We start from the raw sequence: 27356 nt of genomic DNA, 5'->3' as shown, positions 1-27356 counted from the left end.
ACATAAATGAGAATACTATACCAGTTGTTAGCTCTAGTTCTGAGGTGGTCAATCCCAACAATGCTTTTAGGATGCCTGAAAGTAAAACTCCGACAAAATCTTCATTCTGTGTATGTCTCATCCATAATTGCCATATTTTCCTGTTGTACTGGTGTACAGGAGTTCAGTTTTTTTTACATTCTAGAAATAAAATTTCTCAAAGTTCAAGACCATTTGTACAATAGATTCCTAATTGTCAAAGAGGAACTCTGTAATTTCTGTACATGCCAGCTAACCCCATAGCATGAGAGTGGCTTTCAGACTGTCTGTGTTTTTTTACTTTTAACACTACTAAGAATGCCAGGACTGTCAGTCTTTCTCATAATCAGAATAGTGAGAATAGAGGCCCTGGTATAAATATATATGACACGGGATAATTTAGACATTTTTTCTGAAAATGTGACCATGGATTCGATACGGTTATATTACAAAATGGGTAACCAAAAGCGAAAGATAAATCCCAAAGAAGTACAAATTCAGAGAGTCATAAAGAAAATTCAAAAAGAAGGAGGAATCCTGCTGAAATTCTCAGATAAGGGAGGTAATGTTGTGCTCTGGGGACGGGAGATGTATAGAAAGGAAGCTTTTAATCAATTGAACAACAGGGAGTGTTCCAAACGAATTGAGAGAATGGAGTATGAAAAAGTGAAAGACCAATTCTTTGAAAGACTGGAGAACTGGAAACAACAAGAACTCCTACGCGGGATGAATTTATGTTAGTTAAACAGGAGAATATGGTTATTTCAGTTTTCTACATCGTGCCAAAAGTGCATAAGAGTATTGACAATCCACCAGGGACACCTATAATCTCATCGTGTAACAGCCTATTAAAAAATGTCTCCAAATACATTGACTGTTTTTTAAACCTGATTGTCAAGACTTTAACATCCCATATAAGAGACTCTACTGATTTTTTAAAACATATATATGATGTACGTTGGGTTGACAATATGGTGTTATTAACTCTTGACATTGCTGCACTGTATACGAGTATAAGACATGCTGATGGATTAAGGGCCACTGAATATTTTTTTTAAACAAAACCAATGAGATTTTTACACCATAACAAAATGTTGCTAGAGATGATGGAGTGGTGCCTTACAAAAATATTTTTATGTTTGGAAATGAGTTGTTCCAGCAGAAATAAGGGACAGCCATGGGCACCTGCTTCGCCCCCAGTTATGCCAGATTATATCTTGGCTGGTGGGAGGAGCAGGTGCTCGGTGTCCCAGGACTAGAACAATGGACAGAGAGTGTCTTGCTGTGGGTAAGGTTTATTGGTGACGTTTTCGTGCTGTGGCAGGGCACGTAAGGTAATATTGATTTGTTCATCCGTGACCTTAACGAAAATAATCTCAATGTAAAATTTGTCTGACAGCACAGTTAGACCTCAGTAGATTTCCTATATGTCAGAATAACATGAAAAGGGGACAAACTAGAAACTACAATCTTTCGCAAGCCCACTGCGCTGGGAATACAATTTTGCATGCAGGGAGCTCCCACCCAGTACCACTCATCCGGAGTATTCCTTTTTGGGAGTTTTAGAGGGCGAGGAGAACCTGCAGCAATCTAGAAGAATATGAGAAAGTGGAAACCAAGATGACCAGTCATTTTATTCAAAGAGGGTATTCACAGGAAATCATACCGAAGGCATCAGACAGAGCTAGAAATGTCAATAGAGATAAGGTACTATTTGAACCATCGAAGAGACCGCAAAGGAAAGAGCAGAAAGAGGGGTTGAAAACTCACAGGTTTATAACGACTTTTAATATCAAGCATAAGAAATAAAATCTATTTTAAAAATGCACTGGCACCTTATTAAAGGAGATCTTGTATTAGGTCCAATTATTAGAAAAAATTCAGAAATAACATACAGGAAATCTAGGTATTTGATGGACCACATTGTGAGAAGTGAATATCAAGAGAACACGAGCAATCAATCATGGCTACAAAAGAGAGAGGGTTTTAGAAGATGTTTTAAATTAAAGCATTAGTTATCAAAAAAGGGGAGAGAGTGATCAATAGATCCGCAGGGCACTCGTTACCACTCAAACAAGTGGAAGGTCCAGTATCAGCCTGTGCCCCCACCAAGTCATTGTGAACAAAAAGGGTAGCTGAACCGTTCCTAGTAGAGAGAAAGCTGTGTATTAGGCGTGACCATGGGTGTGTATGTGGCACCCTTGGGCATCCATTATGTTGGAATTATTTGCCTCACACACCCGGATGAGTGTCATGCTTCATCATCGGCGTTGCTCCTCGTCGGGGAGGCGGTGCAATCCCCGACGGGCTCACCTCAAAGAGGGGCTCTTTGACGGAGATCTTTTCTTCCAACAGCCTTATGGTGAAGTGCGGGTATGTGGGCTATGGAGTAAGAGAACTAGAAGGTGATTAAAATGTAGTAGGGGGTACCAAAAAGTACTACTTTATTCTGGGGGTCTCCCTCTACGGTTAAAAACGTGAGAACAACTTCCTAAGTACCACTGAGTTAAGTGTGGTGGGACTCGGTGTTGTTGGATATTGACTTGGTCAACATGTTTCTCGCACTAGGAATTTTCCGCGATTCTTCAGGACCTATAAAATGTGTACTATGCAGTCATTCAACAACATGCAAGTGTCATGTGTGTAAATGCAAGCACTGTCAGTATAGTTTACCTCTGTAGTAATATCCTCTGCCTGGATAGGAGAATAATGTAAACACAGTTAATTGCATAGAGACATAGCAAAAGAACTCAAGTGTGATCACGCCAAAGTCACACACAAGATGTCATGCCCAAGTTGGCAAATAACATGTCTACTAGCTATAGTGAACTAAAGCTGCCAAATGGCAGCGTGCAGTAAGCACATTCCACCAACCATTCGTGTCTATGAGGGTGCTCCACAATTAAAAAACAAGGCTAGAAACAATTTAAAAGTAGCAGTATAATAAGGAACTTATATAATGGTGCACATTGGTTATAAATCGTGCTGATCTGGTGATGGTAAATTTTGAGGGCAAGCACACATCCATCTCACCTAATAGTCTGGGGTTAATTACCACATGAGTCTTCGGCGGTAATAGAACATCAGGGGAGAGCCATAAGGTGTAGCTGCAGGGGAACAAATGTGCAGGCTGAGGGGGACAGGGCGAATTTAAGTGGAAAAATATCCATTAAAATATAAGGCAAGTGGTCGTTACCGCGAGGACATAGGTCAGAGGTGGACATATCAGTACCACAGCATGCCGGAAAAAATATATATATAAACTGCCGCTCCCCCATCTTTCAATCTAACTTATGGTTTGTGGCCATGCGCGAAAAAAGGCGAGGCAAACATCAAGAATGGACCCGTTATTACCAATTATTCCGGTTGGAAACACCAGCCCCCGTTACTCAGTCTATGTTGTGGTATATGGCCACGGGTGTGCATAGGAAGGTAGAGGTGAGGAGCGAACCCGCCCTGTAAATACCGAGGGTCGCCTTACCTCCATCAGCCCGTGTTCCTGCTCCTTGACCTACCCTTGCTTCATCATCGGCGTTGCTCCTCGTCGGGGAGGCGGTGCAATCCCCGACGGGCTCACCTCAAAGAGGGGCTCTTTGATGGAGATCTTTTCTTCCAACAGCCTTATGGTGAAGTGCGGGTATGTGGGCTATGGAGTAAGAGAACTAGAAGGTGATTAAAATGTAGTAGGGGGTACCAAAAAGTACTACTTTATTCTGGGGGTCTCCCTCTACGGTTAAAAACGTGAGAACAACTTCCTAAGTACCACTGAGTTAAGTGTGGTGGGACTCGGTGTTGTTGGATATTGACTTGGTCAACATGTTTCTCGCACTAGGAATTTTCCGCGATTCTTCAGGACCTATAAAATGTGTACTATGCAGTCATTCATAGCCCCAACGTGGTTACATATAGGAGAACTGTTTTACACTTACACCTTTATTCACCTCTCCAAGATGGCGCCCGCGGTTAGCACCTCCACATTAGGACAACATATAATGGCCAGTGCACCACGCAGCCGAAGGGGTTATTAAGAAATTCACATTGGCCCTGCATATAATGTCAAAGATGCAGCTTAACACAATCATTTTACCCCCGTTTCCTATTTTCCAACCAGTTACATTGAACATCGCTGCCACTCCAACATGGCAGAGTCGATACTGTGACGCGTCACGTGATCCCCGCTGATGGGCGGAGTTTCGCGGTACTCCATCAACACGAAATGGTTGATATGGCGGGCGACGCCGAGCTCCATTACCTATTCGAGCTCGGCGGTCAAGGGTAGGTCAAGGAGCAGGAACACGGGCTGATGGAGGTAAGGCGACCCTCGGTATTTACAGGGCGGGTTCGCTCCTCACCTCTACCTTCCTATGCACACCCGTGGCCATATACCACAACATAGACTGAGTAACGGGGGCTGGTGTTTCCAACCGGAATAATTGGTAATAACGGGTCCATTCTTGATGTTTGCCTCGCCTTTTTTCGCGCATGGCCACAAACCATAAGTTAGATTGAAAGATGGGGGAGCGGCAGTTTATATATATATTTTTTCCGGCATGCTGTGGTACTGATATGTCCACCTCTGACCTATGTCCTCGCGGTAACGACCACTTGCCTTATATTTTAATGGATATTTTTCCACTTAAATTCGCCCTGTCCCCCTCAGCCTGCACATTTGTTCCCCTGCAGCTACACCTTATGGCTCTCCCCTGATGTTCTATTACCGCCGAAGACTCATGTGGTAATTAACCCCAGACTATTAGGTGAGATGGATGTGTGCTTGCCCTCAAAATTCACCATCACCAGATCAGCACGATTTATAACCAATGTGCACCATTATATAAGTTCCTTATTATACTGCTACTTTTAAATTGTTTCTAGCCTTGTTTTTTAATTGTGGAGCACCCTCATAGACACGAATGGTTGGTGGAATGTGCTTACTGCACGCTGCCATTTGGCAGCTTTAGTTCACTATAGCTAGTAGACATGTTATTTGCCAACTTGGGCATGACATCTTGTGTGTGACTTTGGCGTGATCACACTTGAGTTCTTTTGCTATGTCTCTATGCAATTAACTGTGTTTACATTATTCTCCTATCCAGGCAGAGGATATTACTACAGAGGTAAACTATACTGACAGTGCTTGCATTTACACACATGACACTTGCATGTTGTTGAATGACTGCATAGTACACATTTTATAGGTCCTGAAGAATCGCGGAAAATTCCTAGTGCGAGAAACATGTTACCAAGTCAATATCCAACAACACCGAGTCCCACCACACTTAACTCAGTGGTACTTAGGAAGTTGTTCTCACGTTTTTAACCGTAGAGGGAGACCCCCAGAATAAAGTAGTACTTTTTGGTACCCCCTACTACATTTTAATCACCTTCTAGTTCTCTTACTCCATAGCCCACATACCCGCACTTCACCATAAGGCTGTTGGAAGAAAAGATCTCCGTCAAAGAGCCCCTCTTTGAGGTGAGCCCGTCGGGGATTGCACCGCCTCCCCGACGAGGAGCAACGCCGATGATGAAGCATGACACTCATCCGGGTGTGTGAGGCAAATAATTCCAACATAATGGATGCCCAAGGGTGCCACATACACACCCATGGTCACGCCTAATACACAGCTTTCTCTCTACTAGGAACGGTTCAGCTACCCTTTTTGTTCACAATTAAATTAAAGCATGCCAGCATGGGGAAAATCTAATGAATTTTATAACCCCTTTTAACAAAATCATAAGAGGCTATTCAACATGCAAGTCTACATTTGTAGTTTATATGCTGAAATGCCCATATGAGACAATCTATATAGGGAATACTACCCTACCCGCCCATAAAAGAGTCCTGCAACACTGAAGAGCTATAATTAATAGGGACAGAAGTTATCCTGTAGCCAGGCACTTCGAAAAAGAACATCATAGCGATCCCACACTGATGAGGTACAGTTGTATAGCTGAAGTCCCCAAGAAAAAGAGAGGGGAAACAGAGAAAAGGAACTCTGGAAATTAGAAACATACTTTATATTGGAGTTCGACAGCAGAGAACCCAATGGACTAAACATTGATGAGGATTTGTTTACATGCCTGTATTAAGTACCGTTATGAAGTCTGCACATTCAAAGGAACCATTTTTTAAACTTTAAGTGTTATATATTGTATTTAATTTATGTATTGTAAGAACAAAGTACACTAGCACTTTAATATTTATCACTTTAGACTACTCATAGGAATAATTATGCTCTAGCACTTTGGATTTAAATTTTCTGTAAGAAAAAGTATATGAATTTTAATATACGGGAGCAGCAGAATAAGAAAAATAGAACTAAGCACTTGCACTTCAGTATAAAGAAATAAAAAAAGACAGTAAGAATAAGAATTATAGTTGAGCACTTGTGCTTTAATGAAGCTATGTTAACTGTAAACTTAGTAAAACTCTAAGTGCAATGTGGGTAGCCTAGGAATACTTTGCACTACAGTTCAATGTCTATAAATAAATTAGGAATTCTTCTATGTATATAGTCGGTTGTTAATATTTGAGAAAATGATGCATTTTACTACTCTGAACTGAACCAAAGAAAGATAATATGCACTTGCATCTTAAATGTGGAATGAGTAATGCTATCTAACATGCTGCAAAACGGTGCCCAAATTAACACAGTGAATGGTTTTGATGTGCAATGGGTTTGTGCTTTGTTAATGTCTGTTACGCTGAAAAGTGTTTAGTAAAATGTCTAACTGCATCGTGAACAAGGGTGTGTGCAGCAGCCGAAACGTGTAGATGCTATCACCAGGTTAATAAAGCTTGAGTGAAAATAACCCCCTTGGAGTGCTTTATCATTGCCTTGGATGTAAGAGAATTTGTACGCGATATATATAATATCTGAGCCGTAGAAGACGCCACGGTGCTGTTCCAGCATTCCTGCTGAACCGTCAACCGGCGGATTAGCTTAAGGTACTGGTGCCGTTTTTTAAGAGATTTCAGCTGCGGCATGGACAGTACCCTTGTGTCGCACTCCACTGTGATGTTATTTAATTGAATTATTCGAGCTGGCAGCAGGCAACTCACTGGAGAAAGACGGCGGCACTACGAGTACCAGCAGGCCACTGTGTGTGGGCCACACCCACTGAGGCGGGGTATTTGAATCACATGAGTTGCCGCTAAAACTGTTCGGATGTTTGACTCGAGTCCAATGCCCCATATGAAGTAATTATGAAATGTGTTGGGTTGGACTGTTTGATGTTGGTGGACTGTTATCTATATGCTGCTGCTCTCTTGAATAAAACAAATTTGGCGAAATATTTACCAGTGGAGTGATGTCTTCCATAGCAGGTAACATATATATATGTGTCATGTGATCAAGCCTCCTTTGGAGGCGAAGCGCGTCAATGGCGGGCGCGCTGGCACCTATTTGATAAAAGCACCTTTCTGCACCAGCAACTACAGGGTTCACTCTTCGTCATTTTGGACTTGGGTAGCGGCAGTCTGCAGTGTGGCGATTCTCCCCTCCCCCCCCCCCAAACAAAATATATATATATATCTATATATAATTACAATTATAATTTTTTCCACCGAAAAAACAAAGGTTAAAGCGGAGTTATAAGTAGGACTTCTAATAATAAAAAATTATTGTTTTAAAATCAAAAGAACGCTAAAATTCAGCAGTTAGACGTGACTGACCTGAGTATAACTTGCACTACCTTTGTTTTCATATGTCATCAGTGATGTTATATGTGGGTTGTAAGCAGTGCATCATAGCAGTACAAGTTATTCTTCGGTTAGTTACGTATAACTCCTGAATTCCTGTGGTTTTCTTGGTTTTAAAACAGTCGGTCTTTGTATTGTTGTTGCATCCATGTAGAATTCCACTTTAATCTTTGTTTTTTCAGTGAGTTTCTACGTTTTTTTAAACGCAAGTTAAAATCTTGCTGCCTTACATATGTATAACAGCATTTTAACCTTTCTTTTTTCCATTACATATCTTCGTTTTTAAAAAATTCAAAGCAAGATCTTATTACGATATGCCTGCAACCATCCCCACCGTTCATGGCCTTTAGCTGTGAGTGGCGGGGTACTGGTCGCAGGCTCTGCATCCGGCCCCCCTGGATCCTGCAACCCAAGCCATGCATGGCCTTTGGCCATGTGGCACGTGAGGATGACCGCAGTGGCGTTGTGGCCAACTCCCCGCCCCGCCGCTGTGCATGGCTGCCATGCACAGTGTGGGTCGAATAGCCAAGGGTGGTTTGGCGCAGAGCCTGGTCTCAGGCCAGGTCCAGGGGCCAAACCCCATGGTTTGGGTGGCCACTGCACATCGGTCCACGGCCCTGGCCTCAGGGAAAAGGCTGTGTATAACAAGCATTTAAAAATAAGTAAATCATTTGAAAAAAATGAAATTCACATAAAATAAAAAAGCGTAACTAGAAAGTGAGTTATATTTGAGACTCAAAAGCGCAAAAGCACTTAAATTCCCCAGTTATGTTAAGGAATGCAGGCAGCACACAACAAATCGCACTTGTAAACATTAGTCAGTAACTTATTTTTAAATGAATACCCTTCTATGCAAAAGTGGCCTTCCAGTTGGAAGTCCCAAAACAGTAAAGTACACTTGTGAAATGCCGGCTCCCTGCAAAATGCTGTCTTTGCTGTAGGAAATTCCTGTCACCTGCAGGTTAATTCACTAGGTGAGCCTATGTAGAAGGTTTTGTGGATTTTATAAATATGTGCATTATTAACAACGTCAGAAAATGGATTTACATGTATGCATTGACATTGTATTTGAAACCTATTTTAATTCCACTCTAGAACTCAACTATTGAACTGTTTCTATATGCTCTATGGTCAGGGGCGGCTCTAGGCGGCCCTGGGCAGGGAGCGTAGGTAGGGGGCCCCGGAAGAGGGGGTCCGGTCGGGGGCCCCCCGGAGCTCAGGGGGGGGGGGTCAGGGTGTTAGGAAGTGGAACAGAGCCGGAGGCCACCAAATCCCTGCCAGGGGCCACCACGCAAATATGTATCCATCCTCAGAGGATTATTATATTAAGGATATATATTGGCGTGGTGGCCCCTGGGGTTTGGTGGCCCTGTGCAGGTGCACAGCTTGCACATGCCTAAGGCCGCCCCTGCTATGGTGCCTTATCTCAGTGACACATTGCCGTATGAAATTGAGGTTTACACTGACTGATTCATCCACCCGTAGGCGTGTTGTTGAGCTGTAAATTTTAAGGTGTACAATTTTAGGGGTTTCACGCACCCACGCGCCCCTAACGTAATACTGGTTCCCTCTAGAATTTAATGGCTGTATGGGCCCAACCTCTGTACATAGAATAGTAATTGTGTAGTCTGAACTCAGTGAGTTGTTCTTATTGTGGCGTACCCCACCTTATGTATTGGAAGTCACTTTATGAAAAACCACCTCCCACCCAGCAAAACATGTGCAAAACCACAGGACTTTAACCACTGTCTGTGATTGTAATGGTAATGGCAGCAATTGGCCGTGTTGCAAAAAATAGGTATGTTTGAAGAAGATAAAAGACAAATACGCCTTTTGAAGTCCCATGTGCTGTGAATCACAGGGGTCACGTTGGTTGGGAAAAGAGCTCAAACTTTAATGCATTGAAGTTCTCTGATTCCTGTGAAGTGGTCAGGTAAAGCACACATGCCACTGATTTTAAACCAAATGCACGAATTGCGATCTCTATTATAGTACATTACAAATGAATGATTTCGGACTGGACGCTTACATTCAAAGGCGATGTACATTTTCCATATAGCATCATGTTTTGTGTCAGGCAAACACTTAGTGAGTAGTTGGTCTATACCGCTTGAACGGTTTGTTTAATTAAAAAAAAATGGCTTCAGAACTGCCAAGGCTGCTTGGCAGCCAAGAACCTCCTTTCGAGTCATAAATGTCTTCCCAGAGGGGGCGGATGACAGCATCTTCAGCTTTTCTTCAGAGCACCTTTCCGCCAAGATCAGCTTTTACATATTTGCCTCGAGCCCACGCAAGGCTTTGATGCGTCACGACGCAGTAGCCCGAACCAACTGGAATCGCTCTCGGCCGCATCCATCACTCCTGTGCCTCGGCGGGGCTGTCACTCTGCCGAGCCCTGTGCAAAAGTATGACCTCAGTGTCGTAAGCATAGCGAGACGTGGAGGGCCTAGTCAAGGGGTAACAACAAACCCTGCGCACAGCTTATCATGACCACACCGCCATTAAAACTGATTGCTAGAACCCTTCTCTCATTAGAAAGAGTTCTTTAAATGGGCTGGTTGTGCCAACGATGTTGTGTCAAATTTGCATAATTTCCTTTTGCATAATTATGTGATATTTTGGAGAAATCGCGCAACAGAAGAAATCCGTCATTTCTGCATTTATTTTTTTGTGTCATGGGTGTTCTGAATAGTTACAAGGGCGAGGTATTGTGCGAAAAATACCCCAGAAGTAAAAGTGCCATGAATAAGAGCCGTTTGCATGCTGTTACTTTTGTTGCTGTTCTTTCACACTAGGAGTCTTTTACTCAAGTGACTCCCCCAACTGTGCCATGTGCTTTTATGTCATAAATATGTGAAATTTGACATCAAAACATAACGTGAAATGCTAGAATTTTGGTGAATTACGCCGGTATTATGTAAATTTCACCCAGGCCTGCTGTCCTTTGATTTGAAGGCAGAGGTTCAGTAATGTTGTATAGGAGTATCTACATTTCTGGGTTTGCCTACCAAGCACTGATTAAAACTAAGGTGTTTTTTTATTTGTGGGTGTACAAGCTTGAGCAGTTGGTGACTGGAAAATCAGCAGCTCCTCAATATATTTTGCAAAGGTCACCATATTTTTCCCGTATACACTGATCATATGAGCAACAAAAATGTAGGTCCACACCTGGATATACAAACACGAGGAACTAGAAATACTGTCCCTACCTTGTCACCGTAGAGCACATTTAAGTTGTCTTTGTGTACTATAAATTTACATGAACTGCCTACCAAACCACTTATTGCACCTCCGAGGAAGATGATCTTCCACAGAGTTAAACAGTTAACAAAACATCAAAAATACCTGTTTATAATCTTAACACGTTTAAACTCTTAACTTTTGTAATTTAAAATCAATTTTTACCTATAAGTAAGTCCAGAGCTGAAACATGTTAAACAAAGACTTAAAATTGACTTATTAAATTGAAAATCTCATTTGAGGGAACAAAATATGCTTGTCTTGCTAAAACAAAAGATGAGCTGCATCATTTTTTGAATATTTGTACTTGTGTATAAACTGTACTGATCATGGTGTGGTGCACCAAGCCACTCAGAACCATGTGCTACTGTTAAAAATAAGTGGCAATAGAATTTGAACACATTTTAACACTAGCACCAATAGGGAAGTGAGGGCATATTGTGCCAGCTCCAAGTTTAGCACAGGCAGCTAATGATTTTTGCCCTTACTAAATGTGACAGAGGGGCAGAAATACTGTTTGCACCAGCTATACCACATGATGTAAATAGGTAAAAAAAAGAAAAAAGCGCAACCAACAGCTGGAGCAAATGTTACTTTTGCAGATTTGCAATCAGTAATATCTAATGGATCTAAGCGACCCTGTTACCGGTTGCTGTGGTCTGGTTTCTGGTGGTGCGCGTAGCCTTACCTTTCGCGTTCCTGCTCCAGGAGATTGGTGAATTCGTCGCTTTTGTCCATGTACTCGGTGTGCTTCCTTTTCTCATCTTCTAGCTCGAACAGTGTCTGCCTCTGAGCTTGCTCCACCATCAGAAGCTGGTCCAGCATCCTTTTGTGAGTTTCTTTCTGTTTCTGAACCACTCTGTCCAGCTGTGAAATGGGAGGACATATTTTACACCATAATGACAATCTGAGACTGCATTTTCTGTAATTGACATATCAACTTCCCTCTGTTACTAAATCAGGGAGCCCCTTTTGATATTCTATTTTCTAAAACAAAGATCCTTCCTATTGTTTTTGTGTATTGAAATAAGTGTGCATAATGTATTCATGCATGCAATACTTTTTGTACTAAGTCAACTGTGGCTGTTACTAAGGGTATTTGACAGGAGTATTATAAGGCAAACTTTTTTTTATTTTTTTCAAATTATTTTTATTGCAGATTCACAGGAAGCTACCAGCAATCCATCAGATATTCCAGTTATTCACCAATATTAGCGCATCTCACCGTCCGTAAAAGAACACACAGCCGTTTAGCCCACACCCTGAGGTTGGGCGGCAAGTTGCGTCAAAGCACTGTAAATACAAACTCGTATACACATGTGAGCATCCAATGAGCATTCCGAGCATCTGCTTTTCTTTTTTTTTTAACCCCCCAAATGAACCAGTAAACACATTATTAACCCTCCAACAATGCATATACGAAACTAGCAGCAGTTACACTTCTAAATTCCCCCCCCATCCCTCCGTGTCCATAGAGTCTGTCACATTTCGGACCCTCGGGTTTCCGGTGCCACGTGGCACTCTGAGCTTTTATCTTGTCTCGGCCTATCCATCTCAGTGGTGTCAAGGATGCCCCTGTGTCCTAAAAAAAAAACACCCCCTCACACCCCCCCATCTAGCCCGTGATAGTGTCGCCACTTGGACCAAACTCTCCGGAATTTTTTGGGGCACCCCCTTGCCTTGTAAGTAACCCTCTCAGCTGCCATATATAGATCCAATCCTCTCCTCCACTCCTCCAGTACCGGAGGGTCCGGTGCTCCCCAATGTTTTGCGATGTCCCTTTTTGCTACAACTAGTGCAAGGACTAGGAATGTAAGTAGTGGGAGAGTCAAGTCTACCTCATTAGTCATGCCGAGCAGTGCCAGCTTGGGATCCTGTGGGATCGACACCTCCAAGACCTCCTCCAACTCCTTGAATACCTGTGTCCAGTATGTTTGTATTGTGTCACACGTCCATATAGTATGATAGAAGTCCCCATCGCATTGGTGACATCTAAGACACCGTGGGTCTTCTACCTTTCCCATTTTGCTAAGCCGCAGTCTATCATAGTAGGTTCTATGGAGTACGTTAAATTGAATGAGTCTCAGTCTTGATTTGATTGCCACCTCTCGGGGATGCATCAGCACTATTTCCCAATCTAGGTCTTCCATCTCTCCCACCTCTGCCTCCCACATGCCTCTGAGTTTCGCCAGGTCCCCCAACATATGATTAGTCAAGATTTTATAGGTGAGGGAGACTGCCTTCCCCGTTATCTGCTCTTGGAGGAGCCACCCCTCAAGTGGTGCATATTCCGGGATATCTGTGAGTGTGACGTTTTGGGCTCGCCACGCGTGCCGTAGTTGGATGTATTTAAACTGCTGTGTAGCATGTAGACCAAACTCTGATTTGAGTACTTGAAAAGATTTTAGCTCTCCTTTGGCTATCACATCTCCAATAGTGGAGATGCCGATATCGTCCCACCTTTGGAAACCTCGCAGCTTATTAAGTTCCGCCAACCATAGGCAGTGCCACAGCGGAGTCTGCCGTGTGGGCCTCCTATCCCATCCCATGCGTCTTGTGGCCTTTGTCCATGCATTGAGTGTTATAGACGTTGCCGGGAGGAGTAGTGCTCTTCCAGCGCCCCCGTAGAGATAACACAATAGGTTTTTGGACGACATTTTCTTTCTCTCCAGGGCGTAAATCGGGTGGTCCGCCGGGGGGTGGAGCCAATCATTGATTGGTGTCAAGTGTTCTGCCCAGTAGTAGGCCTCTAGGTTAGGGAGCGAGATCCCCCCACTGTATTGGTGTCGCTGAAGCGTGGACAGAGCCACCCTAGCATGTTTGCCTAGCCATAGGAAGGATCTCATATCCTCATGAATCCTGGTGAAGACCGCCGCGGGTAGTGGATAATACTCATTTTGTAGAGCGTAAAGAAATTTGGGTAGGGTGATCATTTTGTACATGGCCGCTCTGCCTAAGAGTGTAAGCGGGAGCTGTCTCCAACGGTCCATATCTGCTACCGCATTCAACATGATCCGTTCCAGGTTTCTATGGAACGAGAGGGTCGCACTCAACGTTATATAAATCCCGAGATATTGGAAGCCGTCGGTGGTCGTCAGTAGTCTCTCCGGCAATCTTCCCCATCGGCCTCGCCCCCCAGGGTCATAAAGGATAGACTTGTGCCAGTTTATTTTGTGTCCCGCCTGCCCACCGTATTGCTCTAGCTCCCGGAATAGCTCCGGGATGGTGGTCTCTGGTTTAGTTATGTACAGCAAAACATCATCCGCATATAGCGAGATCTTTTCTTGTGTCGCGTCCGTGTCGTTGCTTGTAAAGCCAGAGATGTCCTTGTTTTGTCGGATCCTGGCTGCGAGTACCTCAATAGTGAGTGTAAAGAGGAGGGGGGACAGGGGGCAACCCTGTCGGGTGCCTCTCTGAATCAGGAACTCACGCGACATTTTCCCGTTTACCCTCACCTTGGCCCTCGGGGCCTTGTAGAGGAGCTGGACCCACTTGACAAAGTTTGGTCTGAAACCGAACTTGTGTAGCACTGCAAATAGGAATGGCCAGTGTACCGCGTCGAATGCCTTCTCGGCATCCAGGGAAAGGAACCAATGTGGTTCGCTCCGCCCCCGTATTTCCTGTAACCAATTATGGGTTCTCCTAAGGTTCAGTTTAGTCGCCCTATCTGGTAGGAAGCCTGATTGGTCTAAGTGTACAAGGCCTGGAATAACCGCTCTCAATCGGACCGCCGGGATGGTTGCTAACAGTTTGACTTCCGTGTTGAGCAGGGAAATGGGGCGGTAGGAAGCACAATCCTCCCGTGGCTTGCCCTCCTTGTATATCTGGACAATCGTTGCCATAGCAAGATCCGGAGGGAGCTGCCCTTCCTGGAAGGCACCAGTAAAGAGGCCTTTAAGATGGCGAGTCAAGAGGTCCGCCGCGCGCTTAAAAAGCTCGGCTGGGAAACCGTTTGGGCCCGGGGTTTTGCCCGGTCTCAGTTTGGCGATGGCGTCCGTAATGTCATCGATCGTTATGTCCGCCTCCAGCGCCTCCAGGGCCTCGGGGGGCAGGACCGGTAGGACCGTCTGATCCAAATATTGTAGTGCTTCCTCAGAAGTTACAAGGTCACGCGTTGCATAGAACTGTTCATAGTGCGCAGCAAATGCTTCTGCTATCTCGGTGTCGGTGTGAACAGTAGGCCCGTCAGTGGTATCAATACGGTCTATCCATCTAGCCGCTCGCTCCTTTTTACTGAGCCACGCCAAGAGTTTCCCTGACTTGTCGCCCACGTCATATAGACGGTGGAGGGTGGCGAGGGATTGGGTCTTAGCCTCATTAGTTGCTAGTTCTCTATATTGTCTCTGGGCATCTAGTAGCCGCCTAAGAGTCTCGCTGCTTTTATGGGTCAGATATTCCCTCTCCCATCCCAGGATAGCCTGTTCTAGGGCAGCAACCTCAGACTGAAGTTTACGTCTTTCCTCACCCAATCTGGATTTTATCCTGTCTCGTAGTACCGGTTTTAGGGCTTCCCAGAGGGTGACGCTCGATTCCACCGAGCCCTCATTTTCTGCAATGTCTGTTCGAATGCCTCTCAGTATAGCAGCATTTTGAAGATCCCATGCCGCCAAGCGCCATGAACCTGTGCCCCTGCTCTGGTTTTGCCCCACTCTTACAAACAGTGGCGAGTGGTCTGATATGCCTCTTGCCTTATACTCTGCAACGCCATCAACCCTCAGGTACTGTCGGGACAGGAAGACATAGTCAAGTCGCGAGAACACCCTGTGTGCCCCGGAGTAGTATGAATAGGTTTGCTGTGCCGGGTGCAGCCACCTCCAGACATCCGTAAGTCCTATAGTGGACATCCGATTGAACAGTGTGGTCTGGTGCCCTTCCCTTCCTGCGTCGCCGGATCTGTCGAGACCAATGTTCATAACATCATTGAAGTCACCCCCCACCACTTGTATAGTGTCTGCCGTGTCTAAAAGGATGTTCGCAAGCGCTGTGAGCGTCCGGGTCTGTAATTTGGGTGGTGCATAAACTGAAATTAGCGTGTACGTGTGTCTATTCCAGGTGCCCTGTACTCCAGCGTACGTCCCCTGTGGATCTATCCAGGTGCGTGTGGTGCAGAATGGAGTGGACTTTTTAATAATAACTGCTACCCCTCTGGAGTCCGATGTATAGCCCGCATGAGCCAGAACTCTATATCGGCCTCTAGCGATGAAGGCACATTGTGTACCACTGAGGTGTGTTTCCTGTAGTAAGGTGACATCCCGGTCCACCTTTTTGACATAGGCGTGCACAAGGCCTCTCTTGATCTTAGAGCCTAATCCGTTGACATTCCACGCTCAGTCCCCTATCCCCCCAGTGTGGGTTGTCTAAGGTACTTGCCATTGATAGATGTGATGGTTGCATGTGGTCAGACTCTGGCATGTGTATGTGGTGTGGAGGCACGATGTGCGCTGCTGCATTATCCCAGTTGTTGTCTCCCTCCCCCAACTGTTCCCACCCATTCCCCTACCTGAATGAACTTGAAATCCCCCTCTCCCCCCCTCCCCACCTCCCTCCCCTTCCAGTCTAGTCCTATCACAGGACATAACTTTCCGTAAGAGTAGGCCTGTCGCCCACCCACAGGTCCCTCCCTTCAAAAAACCAAAGAACAGTAAAACGTGTAAAACAGGGAGGCGTGTCAACTTGCGTGCTCCCCTCTGCCGGGCTGCCATTTCCATTTTCCATGTGCACCATCGTGCAAAGGTTGTGTCAGCTTGCGGGTATCGTAACCTTCCGTAGCATGCTCTGTGGCCCGAACCGCCATGGTTCACGATTTGGAGTCCTGAGTCTCTGATTCGGGCGCACTCTACTGTCCAGACATGTCCTGTTCCAGCACTCTGATCTCCTCCACCAGCGGATGGACATATTGTCTCCCTTCCTCCTCTTCCTCCCCTCCAGATGTGCGGCTATCGAGGCCTTCCTCGTCCTCGCCTTCTGAGGGGCAGTGGGTCGTAGGGCAGCAAATCATGAGCCCGTCTCGGCCGCACCTTTCGGAGAGGCCGAACATCCTTTCCGTGCATTTCCCATACCTCGGCCTCGATAAGGTGTCGCCGGGATTTGTCTCTTAGACCTCCTGGATCTCAGTCTTTGTGCCTTCGGTATTTCCCATTGGGTTGCACTCCGCAAGGATCTGTCCAGAAGATCTCGTCCGACGGTCTCCCTGCCGTTAAGGATCGGGCGCTCCTCCAGCCATTGCCAGGCGTCCTCCGGGTGGGTGAAGAAGAGTGACTGTTCCTTGTACAGCACCTTAAGTTTCGCCGGAAAGAGGAGCATGTACGAGATCTTTAAGTCTCTGAGTTTCGCCTTGACAGCGTCGAAAGAGCGGCACTGTTTCTGCACCTCCTGACTGTAGTCCGGGAAGACCATGATATGTGCGTTTTCTAGACGAATCTCACCCAGTTTCCTCGCCTCTCTCAGAATAAGGTCTCTGTCAGCGAAATTAAGAAAACGCGCAATGACCGGACGCGGTCTAGCCCCTTCCGGTGGTTTTGCTAGGAGGGCCCTATGCGCCCTCTCAATAATGAAGCAAGGTGAGAATTGTACCGCTGGGAAGGTTTCCATGAGCCATGTGCGGAGGAAGGACACCATTTCAGCTTTCTCGATCCCTTCCCTAAAGCCAACAAAGCGTAGGTTATTGCGTTGCGCTCTATTTTCGGCGGCGTCAACCTTCCACAGTAGTTGGCGGTGGGATGCCTTGAGCTCTGCCATGTCTCTTCGCAGGGTAGTGATTGAGTCCTCTGCCTCTCCCATCCGCGTCTCTGCAGAAGTAACCCTGTCGGATAGGTTTCGAAAATCCTGTCTCAGGAGTGTCACTTCCGAGCACACCTCGCCTATCTTGACCTCCAGGGCCGCTCGGGACTCTTGGTTATCAGTCCGTGAAGCCTGGATGCCCCCCATCAGCAATTCGGTGTCCGAGCGCATGCCTGACGAGGTAGGGAGGTCCTCGGCCACCAGACGCGGGGCGGCAAAATAGTCCATGGGCCCCTGTTTAGGCCCTTTCGGCGGTATATCCTTCTTCCCCATGGCCCGCTGGAGTAGCGCGTCAAGCACGCTGGGCGAATGGTGGGTTACCCTATCTCCCGGGCGCTAGTCACCGCCTGGAGGATGGTCCGCCACCTCCGTGTCCCCTCAGGTGTGCCGGGGCAAGAGCCTCACCACGTGGGTCTCGTGGGATATTGTCGTCTCCTTTCCACCTGTCGTGCTGGCCGGGTCGCCGGCGAGAGGTGCCAGGTAGGTGTACCGAGCCCCTTCTCTCTGATGGTCACTTCCAGGAGTTGGGCCCCCAGCCCCTGGGCAGCGAGTGGTGAGTCCTGTATCTGGGTCGGGTATCAGCAGTGCACGGCAGGTGCACGAGGCACACCCCCAGGGAGGTCTCCACGCCGCAGCAATGACGGGGCGACCGCTGCTTCCGAGCACCCCGCCAGGCGGCTGTCCATGCACGGCAGACCAGCCACAGAGCGTCCAGGCCGCAAGGGGGGTCTCAGGCTGGGTCGAGGGCCACTCTATCCCCGGCTCGCGGCCCCGGCCGCCCTCCAGGTGCTATCCCAGGTCCCGCGTGATTTCACAGCGGTGCCTCGTGAGCCTCTCCACCCCTCTAGTCTCTGTCAGGACCAACACCTCTCGTGTCACCGCTTCCCACCTCCCGGGCCCCCCGGTGGTGTGTCGATAGTCTCCCTGCACCTCTCGTCAGGTCACGGACGTCGCCGCCACCAACCTGTCGAAGGGGCGTGGCCCCGAATACCTCCTCGAGTATTCCCAGCCTCGTCAGGGGTACTGCTGGGCCGGGGGGGACCCAATTTAAATCCAGGCAGGAGGTAGTACTGTGCCCGGAAGGATGGGCGTCCCAGGCACGGGGCGGGAGCCAGGAGTTAAGTCGAGGCGCCCTCCGGCGCTATTTCGTGGCAACGGCCGCCATGTTGGTAAAGTCCCCGACGGTCTGGGGGTACCAGGCGGCCTCCCCCGCAGTCTCTGCTCCCAGCAGGGCCCTCCAACTGCTCCTCACCGTTTCTTCCCTGTGGTCGGCTGGACCGGTGAGGGGGCGGCCTGCAAGACGGTCTCAGTTCCGCAGCACCGCACCCGCCGCCATGCTGGTGAAGGGCACCGGACCCAACGGGGCCCCCAAACACTCCACCGGTACCTCCGATCAGCCCGAATTTTCTCAGGGGCTTCTGTATTTGGATCAGTCTACGCCGTCGCCCACTCGCGGTCCTCCTGCGGGCCGGGCAACCCCAGATCAGCGCCGATCTCGGACCTTCGTCTCGGCAGTCGCCATCTTACCGTCGTCAGGGTTCCCGGAGTCCCGGCTTCAAGTCGGCGCTGCGGTGCAGAGCGTCATGGGCACTTCGTGAAAGTGGTCTCCACGGGGTCCGATTGCCCAGGGGCAGCTCCTGCGACAGTTAGGTGGTTCTTGGTGCGATATTTCAGACGGATATTGAGGCAGCTCGCCGGAGCTCCGGAGAGTCACGTCCTAGCCAGTCATGCTGCTGGCCACGCCCCTATTATAAGGCAAACTTGATGTAAAATGTAGTTAACACCAACTTAGATATAACTAGGCAATTTTCTCAAACATTCAAGCACGCATAAGTGGTACCAGAAATGAAAAGAGCTCCAGTTACCCCGGTGTGCATAGGAGGCGCGCATCAAGAATAAATGTTGGGAAAATATTTTTAAGTGGGATAAAAAAAGGATTTCTCGGGTTGAATTAAAAATGTTTACTTCCCTAACAGGCATTTTAATGCAGTGCATACAATGCTTATATTTAGAGCTGGGAGGAGAGGCGCGCCAGTGGTTATGTTTGAGGTATGCCATACACTCCTTTTTGTTCCTTTGACAATATTTTGTGAATAGGCCAAATGGGTTTAACTGCCAAATACTTCAACTATGTCTACTACTGATGATAAATATTTGCTGATTAAGGATTCTTGGCTTTTTTTCTCTAATAAACTATCTAAAAAGACATGTCTCCTTTGCTAATGCTCAGCTTAGTGGAGAGATCTCTCTCTCAATACATGCAGAGATTTGGAGGATTTCTGGCTGTTACAAGCTTAGCGATCTTTAAAGCCTTACTGAAAAGCGACGTTAACTGTATTCTATGCTTGTTTTTCCACAAGAAAACAGAATGGTGTGGGTGGAAATGCGATACTTGTGATTTAATTCTTGTGATCCATCTATACTACTATTATAAAGAGAGAACAGAAAACTTTTGGCAAGGTAAACTCGGGAACCACAGCGCCAATCCACACACCCAATACATTGTTGTAATCCTCAGGGTGTGTAGATGGACATAGGCTGCATAAAAAAAAAAAAAAAAGGAAATTAAAAAATTAAACTTTAAAAACAAAGTAGTCCCCTAAAAGTAGTTGCGGGCGCGACGTGGCGCTGGCCGCGACATAGCGCTGGCCGCGACCTAGCGATGTCCGAAACGTGCGTGATGACGAGCGGTGACGAGCAGCGAGGAGTGGCGGTGAAGTCCGGAGCGCGGGGAAGAGCGGCGGCTCAGGTAAGGCAAAGGCAAGGCGGGAGGCGGGAGGCGGAGGCGGGCGGGAGGCGGGAGGGAGGCGGGAGGCAGGAGGCGGTCTGGGCAATGTCGGGGCAGGCGGGGGTTGGGGCGGGAGTGCACCCAAGCCTGAAATTTTGCCCCCAGCCCCCTTCTGCCCCGGGCAACGCTGCCGCAATCCGGAAATGCTGCCCCCAGCCCCCTTCTGCCCCAGGGCAACGCTGGGGCGGGCTGCTTGTGTTAAAATATTTTGTAAATGAAAAAAATTCCAGAAAGCGTTAGAGTCGAGGCCCTTGTTGCTGGGAAAACAATCATGGCGTTTTCTCATTGACAAAAGGCCCACCCTGCGTTGATCATAATGCTGCTGTGCTTACGTAAGCTTAATCAAGGCCCTCCGGTTGGATGTAACCAGACTTTCTTCATAGACCCACGGTTTTAAATCTACTACCTCTAGTACTAGGACTCGAGAATCATGTTTTAAAAAATATGCCACAGCATTACTGCGCGTGGCCACACCCTCCTTAGTGTGCACCTCTCTTTGAGGCTGCGTGATATATTAATGGCAAGCCTCAATCAAAGGTTTTTCTGCTCTGCACTCTTCTGAGCCCACGATTCCAGCATAACATTATCCAATGCTAGTCATGCTTGTGGTACTAGCTAGAAATATAAAAAATGTTTCCAAATTTACTGTAAAGTCGCTCTCACCAGTTAATTAAGGTGGCCACCTCACCTCTTGTCATCATGGATACTGTTTCCATTCCTTGCCTTTTGTGTGTCATCCTAATGTATTTTGGATGTTGTAGTCTTGGTTGTTTTCCAGGGTACTAATTAGACTGACACACATTCATTGTCTGTGATTTGTAGGTGAAAAGTGCAGGCCTGGAAGTATTGTCCCTGATGACATGAAGTCGAGTGGTCACCATAAAATTTGTTTGGTTGCAGCTGCCTCATGAGCTGCCTTAAACATGTGTATTTCTTAAATTACTGGAATCTGAAATGCGTGTCTTGTTTAGATTGCAAGGATACGGTGGTCGACGGTTCTCTTTAAAATTTGTTTATCATCTTCGTCTTGTTGATGAAGATGGAACCAATTTATCCTGAAGTTCCTATGGCTACATTGTGGTCTAAGACTACATAGGATTGCTCAGCTATGCAAGTGAAAAGAAAAGCGTATTCCTCCCACTGAGCTCCCCAGATGGAAGTTTGCAGGTCTGAACCACGAAGGCTTCTTGCAGTTGGAAATTCAAAGAGACTTGCTTCTGGTTCAATGGAAATTTTCCTTACCCTGGGAAAATTATGTTATCCGTGATTTTACCTGCCTGAGAAGCCTGGAACGGTGCTGTGAGGAGAACGTTCTTCACAGGGGAAGAATTCACAATGGTTCCTAAGGTTCTGATAATGAACCAAAGGCTTTTTAGGCATGGTATCTGGAACTGAAGGATGCAAACCCCAAATATCTATTCTTCTTTTTATTTAAACAACTCTTTTTATTCAAAGTTTTTCCATTGGGTAGTGCATACAGAAACATAGAAACAACATATGAATTCACTGTCTACCCACTCCTCCCACCTCCCTCCCCCAATAAGATGCTGGCCAACGGAGTCAAAAGAAAAGTTGTTATTTTCCAAAGTTCTACACATCTCTTTTACCCTATGGGCCCTCAGGACTCAAGTGGATGCTCTGTAGTCTCTATATATTACCACTGTCTTTCCAGCAGATCCCGTCTCTGCGATCCTTGATAGACACCTCAGATTATGACCCCTCAGCAGAACAGCCCTTATGGACGCTAGCACCAAGATACCTTCGGGCATTCGTCTCACTTTACAAAAATAAAAATCAGATCAAATATGGGCCAGTTCTCGAATTGCATGGGTATACCACTTATTTTGTGTCCTCTAATAGTCCCCGCCAGGAGGCCCATATCTTGGTGAACTTACTTGGGTACGCTCTGGCCTTGTAGATATGTCGCTCAGCTCTCATGCACCAGTCCATGTTTGCTTCACATCTGTCTATTGTTGGCACAGAGCTGCCACCCCTAATTGGACCACATTCCGTCTGGCAACCTTTAAGGCGATGTTGCTAAATATGAGAGTATATCTGTCCCATGTTTGCTATCCCCAGATTCCCAACAGTAGCACTTTGGGGCCTAGTTCCAACAGCTCTTCAAATGCCTGCAGTATTCTGTTTTGTACACCACTCCAAAAGGCATCTCAACTTCGGGTACCTTAGAGTGCCTCGCTGTACACACCCCCTCAGGAATCAATCTGATGAGGCCTTACCCATTGCGTCCTAGTTTAGTATGATCTATGAAGGATTTTGAGCTGGATAAGTTTGAACCCAGCTCTAATGGCGCCCTCACAAGGGTACCTACATGCATCGCTCCATTCATCATCTTCGATGACCCCTAAATATCCATCCCATCTGTCCCGCAGTACCCTCAGTGGGGGTGAGGTGTTGGCCAACAGTGTCCTGTATACCTGTGTTATTATAGTGTGTTAGTGAAATGGGGATCCCATCATTCTATATTCTAGGGGGCTTTTGTTAAGTACTTCCTCTGAATGTATTTCAAAAGGATGTGCCTAACCTGTAGATATCGCTGGAATTGAGTGCTCATGAGTTCATCAAAAGGCAACACTTCTGTCTCTGTCCTGTCCAAAGGTCCCCCGATTTTGATATCCCCAGGAGGTTCAACTCCCATCGACTCTCCACCCGCTGTAGCGGGGCTAAGGTCGCTGCATCGCACAAAGGCATTTCCAGTGTCTTTTTGCCCCTCTAGCCCATCTTTTTATTGGCCTCTCTCCATGTTTGTATCACCATCGCTGTGGGAGACGGTAAAGAGCCCAGTCTCCCCCTACCATATAGCTGCCAGACATATCCCAGCAAATCCACGGCCCGCCGGTCCGCCAACAGCATGGGCTCAGGCTGTTTCGCAAAAACCAGTTGTTTATTACCACCAGTTGGGTCGCCCCTTAGTAGAGACATCTAAAGTCTTCTGGGTTAGTGTCGTAGTGTTTTCCGTGGACCCACAAGAGGAGTCTGGTGATGTCGTCCACTTGTTTAAAAAAACGTTAGGGGACCGGGAAGAGAGTGTTCTGAAGTGCATATATAAATTTATGGAAATATATCATTTTGTATCAGGCTTCACAGCCCAGTAGGGACATAGGTAGCCTACTCCAGTGGCACACGTCTCGCTTATATTCCTCTAGGATACTGCCTAGTTAAGAATCAAAGAAAAGATGTTAGTTTCTAGTGACGTAGAGCCAGAGATATTGGAACCCATTTTCCTTTTTGGGTATTTGACATCTCTAGCCCTCTCACGGTCGCCATCCCTCTAGCGGGAAGAGGCACGATATCCCCCAGTTTATGTCCTGACAACTGACCGAAAACTGCAAAGATCTCTAGTAACCTATCAATGGAGGCATCTGGTTCTGCCAGGTACAAGAGCACGTCGTCTGAATATAGCAAGACCATGTCTTCCCAGTCGAGGTCCAAGTACAGTCCCCTGAGAAGTGCATCTCCCTGGATCTAATTAGCCAATGATTCTGGTGCTATCACTAAGAGGAAAGGAGAGTGGGGGTATCCTGGTCGTGTTCCTCTCCCCAGTGTGAACTTGTCTGACAGTGTGTCACTGACCCTCACTCTCACAGTGTGTCTACTGTAGAGAAGTTGCCCCCAACCATGGAAGGAGGGACCAAAGTCCGTGCGCTCTAAGGGTGCCATCATGTAGGACCATTCGAGGGAGTCAAACGCCAGGATTGTGGCCGGCTCGCGTATATGCCCTCATGTGCTAGGCAGCCAAATAGTCATCTCAGGTTATGTCTGGTCAATCTGTAGCAAGGAACAGAACAAATGCCAATACTGGACTAAATTTACCAACTTTACCAATGACCTTTATGAATAAAACAAACCTCACTTATCCTCATACCTCTTCCACTCACACACAACGCCCCTTGGGGGACTAACAAAAAAGCCCAACTTCCGCAAACAATTGACCGGCTTTGGAAGAAGGAGTGATGCACGCGAAAAGGATCCGTGATCTCTTGACCCGGAGTCACCACCGGCAGCGGCGGTACCTTCCCGCGGCGGCAGTGTAAAACGGAGACCCTGGCGCCTAGTTAAAAGCTTTTCCGACGAGGAAGGTGTTTTTGAGCCTACACACCAGACATAAAAAAGAGCCTCCATTTCCTGGCGACTAAAGAATATATTGGTCCTGAGGAGAACCCCAAACCATCGGGTTCGAAACGCGTCGACCTGGCCCCATGTCATATATAAAATATGCACAAATATTGTGATGAACTTCAGATTGTGTGAGAAAGACATATAATCTAAGGAATTGATTGTACTAAGAAAAATTGTTTCATCCTTTGTTAGATAAATTTTGACATTTGGCTTTTTAGTTAGTCCCCCAAGGGGCGTTGTGTGTGAGTGGAAGAGGTATGAGGATAAGTGAGGTTTGTATGTGATGGCCAAAGATGCGAGTGGGTGTGTGGTGAATATGTATATAGTAGAATCTATTGTATATCATTTGTTGTAATTTGTATTTAATTGTATTTCTATGCACAAAAACACTTCAATTTTTTTCAAAAGAGTGTTTTAAGTAAATAAATCATTTAGTGGCGTAATTAAAAAAACGGACCGGTATGTTTTATTTATAAAGGTCGTTGGTAAAGTTGGTAAGTTTAGTCCAGTATTGGCATTTGTTCTGTTCCTTGTTATATTGACTCAGCCTTACTGGGTCAGAGTCAAGGCCCTTTGGTGTTTTCTTGGTCAATCTGTAGGGCATGAATCCATTTTAGTTTGGTGCTACAATCATGTGGATTACCGTCAACAGCCGGCTCGCCAAGACCTTTGCAAGTATTTTCGTCTCTATGTCAAGAGAGATGGGACTGTACGAAGAGCAGCACTCAGGGTTTTCCCTGATTTGTGGATTAGGACAATGTGTGTCTGTTGATGGTAGCGGGGAAGTTCCCCTGCTGCTCGGGCCTTGTGTAACATATCCCAAATTGGTGTAACCACCTGGTGTTGGACGCATTTAAAGAACTCAGGGGGTAGTCTGTTCAGGCCCAGTGTCTTCCCTTATGGCAATTGGATCAGGACGTCGGCAATCACGCCCTCCTGAATGTCTCCCTCAAGAGACCTAGCCGTCTCTCCAGCCAAACGGAGGATCGAGATATATAGGACAAAGTGCTCCCGGTCGTTTGCCTACCCCAGTTCCATTTTCGAGGAGTACAGGTCTTTCAGGAAGTCAGCAAAAATCTCGGCTATTCAGCTGTTGTTGTTGCTTTCCGGCTCTCCCCATGTTGACTTCATGGATCCATCTCTGTCCCGCCTCCTGATGAGACAGCCATGCCAGTAACTTTCCTGCTTTGTTCCCCACCTCATACAGTTTGTGCAGTTTAGGTCGGTAAAGCGCCCGTTCCTCCTGTTGTAGCAGGTCGAGGTACTCATCTCTTGTCCTTTTTTATTCAAGAGGTGGGACCCTGGTTGCTGGGCATATCAGGCCTCCCAGGTTCCATTTTCACTTCTAGCCCCACTCTCTGTCCCTATATTTTCTCTTCCCAGTTAACATGGGCAATGAGGTGACCGCTTATTACCACTTTTTACACTTCCCACAGGCCATGGACACCACAGATCCCTTGTTATCCTGAAAGTATAATTGCAGCGCATCCGGGTCAAACATTTTGGTGGAGACCAGTCCGTCAGCATCCAGGGGTCCAGGCTACAGCTCGTGGCCATGCAGGGATTGGGCTGTGTCAACCGTAGGCTTAGAGGCGTGTGATCTGAAATGCCCCTAGGTAGATGTTTGACCTAATTGCAGTGCCCCATAAGGTGTATCGGGAGTGGGAAGTTGTCCAGGCACCACATTGATTGCATTGTCACGCCCCTTGATGCAGCACCCGCAAAGGGATCTGCCAGGATCAAGGATTTCAGAAATATGGCCGGTCTGGTATCTTCTCTAGGGGGCCCACAACTTGTAGTCACCCTGTTGAGTGAACAATGGAGGGTCAGATTCAAGTCTCCACTCGCTACCAGGAGTTCTTCCCGAGACGTTCGTGAGCCATTCCGCCATAGACTCGAGGCCCAGCAGCTGCTAACACGGGGAAAGGTACCAGGAGGTGACGAAAGTTCCCCCCATTGCTTTGTACCACCCACTGCCGCCCACCACCCCTACGGATCCAGCCGGGTCTACGTCACAGGCTATGGTAGTGATTTATGTGCCAGAATACATATACTCCGAAAGCCTGTGGTGAAGCCAGAGTCAGCCAGGAGTGAGTACCTGCCCCTTCTCAGAAATATGCAGTTATTGCCTAATAAGTTCAGAGATTTTTGCAGCAACACTAGGTCCGGGGCACACCTTGCTAGATATTTAAGCACTATTCGCCCCTTCAGTTTGCTCCCTAACCCATTAACATTCTATAAGAGGATCATGAGGGATGTGCATGAGTCAGGGTATACTTTCTGTGTGTTGACCATGTTGGTATTTGGCATAGTTTGTCCAGAGACCCACCCTCTGGGTTATCCAACATTTGCATGTGCATCTGTTCCTTTCCCAACTTTTTTTAAAAAAAACTTTTTATTTGTGACTGTGACAAGTATGACATGATACATTCAATCATAGTCGGTTCCATCAGTCTTTTCCTTTTTTCCTTGTCAACTACAAACTGTGGCGTAACATTCTTCGAATTCTTTTTTTTTTTTTTTTTTTTTAAACCTTTATTGGAGAATATCGGCAAACAAATACGGGCCTACAACCCAGAGGCCGGCCTCGAAATCGATTAAGGCATAGTAGTGAGCAATCGGGCAACTCAGCAGCATATCAAAGCACACAGGATTAATCCAAGTTACACTGTAATTAGGTGCGCTGCC

The 27356-nt window shown here is 46.7% G+C and overlaps 2 protein-coding genes across 4 annotated transcripts in view; one reads left to right on the top strand and one right to left on the bottom strand.

Moving 5' to 3' along the window:
• The window catches only part of CMSS1 (cms1 ribosomal small subunit homolog), a 1475838-nt gene that overhangs the window by 410995 nt on the left and 1037487 nt on the right, over positions 1-27356 (top strand). The window lies entirely within an intron of this gene.
• FILIP1L (filamin A interacting protein 1 like) overlaps positions 1-27356 on the bottom strand; it is a 795845-nt gene that overhangs the window by 350798 nt on the left and 417691 nt on the right. For both annotated transcript variants that reach the window (XM_078657733.1, XM_078657734.1), the window contains exon 5: positions 11652-11830. In XM_078657733.1, coding sequence (XP_078513859.1) covers positions 11652-11830 — 179 coding nt within the window. The remainder of the gene's footprint in view (positions 1-11651; positions 11831-27356) is intronic.

Source organism: Lissotriton helveticus, chromosome 8 (genome assembly GCF_964261635.1).
Source record: "Lissotriton helveticus chromosome 8, aLisHel1.1, whole genome shotgun sequence".
NCBI lineage: Eukaryota > Metazoa > Chordata > Amphibia > Caudata > Salamandridae > Lissotriton > Lissotriton helveticus.
This window is presented reverse-complemented; position numbering and strand designations above follow the sequence as displayed.